Here is a 6,398-nt window from a genome sequence, read left to right on the forward strand (position 1 = left end):
AAACTATAAACAGGGACAGTTCCTACAAACACATTCCATTGAAGAGGATGTGTCCAAATTTGGGGGGAGGGAGACCCGAGTTTACCACCGATCCACAGGAAGCCGAATATCCAGAGCTGTGGCAATAAATACGGTAGGTCACTCCGCTTGAGTGAAGGCTACTCACTGAGTAAAGGGAACCAGGATTAGGCCAGTGGTTTGCCACCACGTACGCTCACAGGGTACTGCTGCGTGTCTGACTACTGACCACGAAGCGCAGAGTTACACCCTCAATGCATTTTGCTAAACAAATTCTTCCCCATTAGCTAGATCTCTCCGAGTTCTATTTAAAGACACTTCCTGGGAACTGCTGAGGCAGGATCCCATGCCCCTGTTCCTTCTCCCACATTCACTTGGAGACCTCTTGGAAGCATTTTCCCCTTGGCAGACACACGATGGTCCTTGGCCTGCTGCTGTGCTGGAGCTGCGGTTATGCAGCAGCCCTCAAACCCACTTGCCTATCAGCTCAGTTTAGAAGGCCTGGCGATTATATCCTAGGAGGCTTGTTCCCTTTTGGAATGGACACCGTAAACATGACGGCGCAGTCGGAGCCCACGTTCGTGGCGTGTGAAAGGTAAGGGGAATGCTGGCTTCATCAGCGCACGTTAAGTTTGGTCACGTGGGCTGGGGAGAGAAAGGAAGCAGTGCTGCTGATCGCAACTGCTGGTCTCACAGGGGCACATGGAAGGTGGGGTGGAAACAAGGATGAGCTCTAAGGCGCTGGAGCGTGGGTGTACTGGACCACCAACTTGGGATCCTGAAATGGAAAATGGTTTTGTGCTTTCTTGATGCTACCATGCACTCCAACTTCAGCTGCACCACCCCGTTTCGATGAAAGCTTTCAGTGGTACTGGCTTCCTTAGCGTTTGGGATCTAACACACAAAGGCGTACATGTTGCTTTTCCTTCCAGAGGGAATGAGAAGCACGCACTGTGCTCTGCAGGCAGATGACACACATTGAGATGGCACTGTCACCATTTATGAGACTAAAGGACACTCAGTACTGTGCACAGGGCAAAGCAGGAAATGAACTCACCTGGCTTGCAGGCTTGCCGGTGTGTAATCAGCATTTCCTACTCAGTTACACCAACGTGGTTCATACCATCACATTACAAGCTGCTTACAGCTCTCTGTGAGGAGAACGAAAAGACGTGCTACTGTCCCACCTGCTTCTTTGGCAGCAACAAGGCACAGAAAAGCATGGTCCAAAGTATTTCCCTCTTCGCAGGCAATGAGGCAGAGAATATGCCCAGTGCACTGAGTTATGCAGTGCAGGAAAACCCCAGGAAGAAGGACATCTCACCTGAATTAGTGAGCACAGCGCTTCGGGAACCACTAGCTTCGTGGCTGAAGTACACAAAGCTAAGAGCAGGAGGTCATCTGAGTCTTGACCCTCACCATTAAACACACTGGTCTCTCTCTGTATTGGTTTCTTCTCCTGTGAAGCACAGGGGATATATTATCTGACAGACAAGATTAATTAGATTTGAAAGGTGCTCAGAGCCCCTCTACTCACAGTACAATACTTAGAAATGCTGTGGGTGCAGGGATGCTCTGCTGGCAGCACCAAGTCTATCTGGCTTGGCAACATACATGTCAAAGAACGAGGAATATGCCGATCACCATTGTAACAGCACTGGTAGACCACTTAATTCCCTGTTTCTTACTGCAGGTTATTTGCAGAGGGGCTAATATGGGCCCTTGCGATGAAGTTTGCTATTGAGCAGATCAACAATTCCACTTCCCTTCTCCCGGGAGTGAAGCTGGGCTATGACATGCACGATTCCTGCTTTGAGCCAGTGGTGGCCTTGCAGCCCAGCTTGCTCTTTCTGACCCGAAATGGCACGACCAGCATTGGAGTACTCTGCAACTACACCGACTACCAGCCTCGGGTGACTGCTGTGATTGGACCACATAAGTCAGATCTCTGCCTGGTAACAGCCAAACTGTTCAGCTTCTTTTTGATCCCACAGGTAAAGAAACTCTCTGCAGAAGCAATGAATTTTCCTTTATGGTGGGGGAAGGGTTTGGATCAACAATGTTGTCTATGCTCCTGGTCTTTGAACCAGGACTGTTAAAGCACAAATTCCAGTCTGTCCTCTGCCACAGATTTCCTGGTGATCTTGGGTAGGACGCTAAACTTCCCTCCTGGAACACACTCTGATGTCTAACTTTCCAGAGAGAAAAGGGATAACTCAGGCTGCTCTGTGATCCACATAAAATGGGAATAACAGAGCTCCCAGAATAAACCATGAGGATCCCATGAAAATACATCTGTGACCCTAAGTACTCAGTTACCACAAGAGAGCGAGCTATAACGGGCAGAAAAATTTATCCCGGAGCTAAGACATTACTGAATCTTGGGTGCATCACCCCTTGTAGAAAGCAGCTAATTATCACTGTCATTATGGTAATGGCTTGTGCTGTGGTGATGGACACAAATGGCACGGGAAGGAGATAGCCATTTGGGACAGTGCTACCAGAGGCAAGCGATAGGGCCCAGTTTATGCTTCTCTTGGCAAATGTAGCCATGATGCATCTATCCCTTTATCCGAGTTCTTCCTTCCCACTATCCTGACACAGCATCTTTGAAAATCTAGTGCAGTGAGACTAAGTAAAGAAGGTGGAGAGTGATCTGGACAGTGAACACTTCCCTCTTTGCCTTGTTTTCTCTCTTCCCCTTGAACATGCAGGTCAGCTATGGAGCCACCAGTGAGAAGCTCAGCGACACAGAGATGTACCCATCATTCTACCGTACTATTCCTAGTGACAAGAACTTAGTGGAAGCTGTGGTCCTGCTACTGAACAAGTTTGGATGGAACTGGATTGCCATCATTGGAAGCGATGATGAATACGGCCGAGGAGCCCTGGAGCTCTTCTTAAGCACAGCTGGAAATCACAGCATCTGCATTGCATTTGAGGGCCTAATTCCTTCAGACCTTGCAGACCCCGAAACCAAAAACCAACTGGAAGATACCATTAAATTAATTAACAAGACTAAAGTTAACATCATTGTGTTTTTTGTGTTTAGTCAGCCAGCCCGGGCTCTGCTGGAACATAGCATCAGGATGGGACTGGGCAAGAAAGTCTGGATTGGCACTGGAGCCTGGATGTTTTCTGACATAGTTGCCTCCATCCCAAATATTCAGAGCATTGGGACAGTCTTAGGCTTTATTATGAAAGTAGGCACAGTCCCTGGCGTTAAGGAATATGTTGCCGACCTCTTTACCTCTGTTCAGCGGGATAAATTTTGCCAGGAGTCTAGAGAATTCAATCACCTCATGAAATCTGACATGTTGGACACACACTGCGAACAGTGTGACCACATCTCGCTGCACGACATCTCAGCCATGCTGACCCACTCACAAGTATACCCAGTGTATGTCTCAGTCTACAGTGTGGCTTACGCACTGCACAGAGCACTGGGGTGCACCCACCAAGCGTGTTCCAAAGCATCCATCAGACCTTGGCAGGTGAGTAAAGGTCAGGGGGATGAACAGCAATTTCTCATCCGATCTGCACGTGACAGCCAGACGGGGGTGTGTGTGTAACATTGCACTGTGCTCCTGCCCCCTGTGATACAACCTCTGCAATTCCCTCAGCCAGTCAATCCCTACACCAGCACCTTTCTGTTGCCGGCGAGGGCTGCATTCCCCTCGCTAGGGCTATGTTCTGGCTCCCACTAATTGGTCTCGGTACAATAGAGCAGTTGATTATACAGCCAGAAGGCTGAGAGCCATGATATTGGTCCACGTAAGGGACAACTGATTTCAGCCAGAAATTAGTTTACTGCATTATGATCCTCCAAGCAAGAGCATCAACTGTACTGATACCTGCTGTCAATTTTTATTTTCTCCTCAGCTGCTGCACTTCATGAATACCTTCCCGTTCAGTGTGAATGGCCAAAATCTCACGTTTGATCAATCCCATAATACAAACACTGGCTACGACCTTGTATTCTGGTCCTGGAAGAACGGTACCCTTACATTTCTGCCTGTCGGGGGCTATGAAGGGTCCTTGTACATCAATAAGTCCCTGATTCAGTTTCACACTGAAGATCAAAAGGTAAAGACAGTGAACAAAACCATAAACAATCACAAAATGAAGGAAACCTTTTTGTGGCTTCAGCACAACTGTTCATAAGGAGCTCTTAGCCTGCATGCTACTCCCACAGGGTTTGCATGGGACACAGTTCTGGCTAGAAAAAGGTATTCCCATCAGTGTTTAAGACTCAGAGGTTGGATCCCAGCACAGCACAGCCAGTGTCTTCTAATTGGTTTGGTGACGTGTCTCCTGAAAGCAGCTGACTGACTTGCACTCTTCCTTGTGTCTAGGAGCCTACATCAGAGTGCTTCAGACACTGCAAACCAGGACAATTCAGACGAATAAAAGGATTCCACCTCTGCTGCTATGACTGCACAGATTGTCCAGAAAATACCTTCTGGAGCCCTAAAGGTGAGGCCTGAGAAATCCAGTAGCTTTAACTGTCTATATAATGTCTATCTACTGGTTGAGGTCACACAGAGCTGGTAACGACCAGTTGTGAGCTCTTTCTCCATAAAGCACTGCCAGGGCAGAATATTCGCCTCCCTTTTGTTCTGCTATGCATTGCTCAGTCTTGCAGATCTTCAGGGGAGGACCTTCTTCTGGTGATCCCAAAGAGAATGCATTAGGACAATGTATATGTTTTATCTCAAGAGGTAGGAGAGTTATGATGAAATTCAGGGATCACAGGTAGAAGACTGTCCTATAATGAAATTCTAGGATCTTTTGGAAGCTGGTGGTCCTTCCTGGGGAAACGAAACAGAGCCAAGAAACACGTGGATCCTTTCTGGGGGAGGATGCACAGGTAGAAGGATAAAAAGGGATTGAGCTATCACAAGCACTGGAGATCCAATACACTTAGGAAGTGTGGGAAGTAGGCAAAGCAGCACCCAAACCAGCTACCTCATTCATAACTGTGCCCCTTCCTCAAGGACTGCCCGACGCAGGGTAGCAGCACCCCACTACAAGGTGGTCATCAACTTCTCCCTGCTACTTTGCAGACAGCTCCACCTGCACTCCCTGCCTGAAGCATCAGTGGTCCCCGGTCCAGAGCACACAATGTTATGACCGCAGTGAGAGATACCTCTTCTGGAATGAGCCGCTCACCATTGCCTTGCTAATGTTGATGTCCATCACCATATCCCTGATTTGTTTGACAGCAGTGCTCTTTTTCAAAAACCTTGAGACTCCTGTTGTGCAGGCTTCTGGAGGCCAACTGAACCTCTTTACCTTGTTCACACTCATGCTGCTGTGTCTCAGCTCCTGTCTTTATATAGGGAAGCCCAGTAACAACCTTTGTATGATCCAGCAGATAGCCTACGCCCTGTGCCTCACTGGTTGTTTCTCCACCTTCTTCATCAAGTCCCTTGAGATCACCCTTGTGACAGAGTTCCCCCACTGTGCTCCTACCTTCTTGCACTGGGTGACCCAGAGGAGGGCCTGGCTCCTTGTTGCCTTGTGCCTCCTCACCGAGTGCTTGTTCTGTTTCTGCTATCTTCACCTGGGCCCTGACTACCTGCTCTCCGATTACCAGTCACTGCCCACTGAAGTTCTGCTTGTGTGTAACACACAGTCCTGGCTTGCCTTTGCCCTGCTGCATGGCTACAATGGCTGCTTGGCCTTTGTCTGCTTCCTGTGCACATTCATGGTACAAACTTCTGGTAAGAAGTACAATATCGCTAGAGGGATCACATTTGCCATTCTAATTTATTTCATCATCTGGATCTTCTTCATTGCTATTTTTGCCACACTGAAGACAGTCCTCAGGTCTGTTACTCAGATTGGTACCGTTCTGGCAACCAGTCTGGGTATCCTGGGGACTTACTATATCCCTAAATGCTACATCATCTTGTTTAAGCCTGATCTGAACACAGTGGATTATTTCCAAAATTCCATCAAAGAGGAGCCAGAGGAGGAGTCTCAATAAACTGACTTCTCAGTACGGCAAGTTTTGCTCATTTTCGACTGAGGTTTAGAGGATACCTGCGAAGGCATACATGAAGTTAAGAACAGAGGTGAAGAGGACACAAAGAAATTGATAGGTCATAAACAAACTGAAGTACAAGGAAACTAGCTACTGTGTTTGGATCAAGAAAGGCTGACTACTTTGACTCTTAAATAAAATAAAATATTGAAACACTAAGCAAAGCTTCTGATGACAATACTGCTCTTCTAGTTCATGATACCATCACTACTCTGCTGCAGCACATTAACTGAGAGCTGGTCCTTATATATCATTGTGTGTTAAAGCAAAACGCAAAACCCCCTTATATTTCTCAAGAGAGATCACAGTTTCATTCCAAGTCAGAATAACT

The 6,398-nt window shown here is 47.5% G+C and overlaps 1 protein-coding gene across 1 annotated transcript; it reads left to right on the forward strand.

The window, feature by feature from the left end:
• Positions 1-434: 434 nt before the first annotated feature.
• LOC104507231 (taste receptor type 1 member 3) lies at positions 435-6,010 on the forward strand. Its single transcript, XM_010148444.1, has 6 exons — positions 435-613; positions 1,712-2,012; positions 2,733-3,512; positions 3,901-4,104; positions 4,374-4,494; positions 5,085-6,010. Exons 1-6 carry the CDS (start codon positions 435-437, stop codon positions 6,008-6,010), a joined length of 2,511 nt encoding a protein of 836 aa, XP_010146746.1.
• Positions 6,011-6,398: the final 388 nt, after the last annotated feature.

The sequence above is a fragment of the Eurypyga helias genome, unplaced genomic scaffold (assembly GCF_000690775.1).
Source record: "Eurypyga helias isolate BGI_N326 unplaced genomic scaffold, ASM69077v1 scaffold6803, whole genome shotgun sequence".
Taxonomy (NCBI): Eukaryota; Metazoa; Chordata; class Aves; order Eurypygiformes; family Eurypygidae; genus Eurypyga; species Eurypyga helias.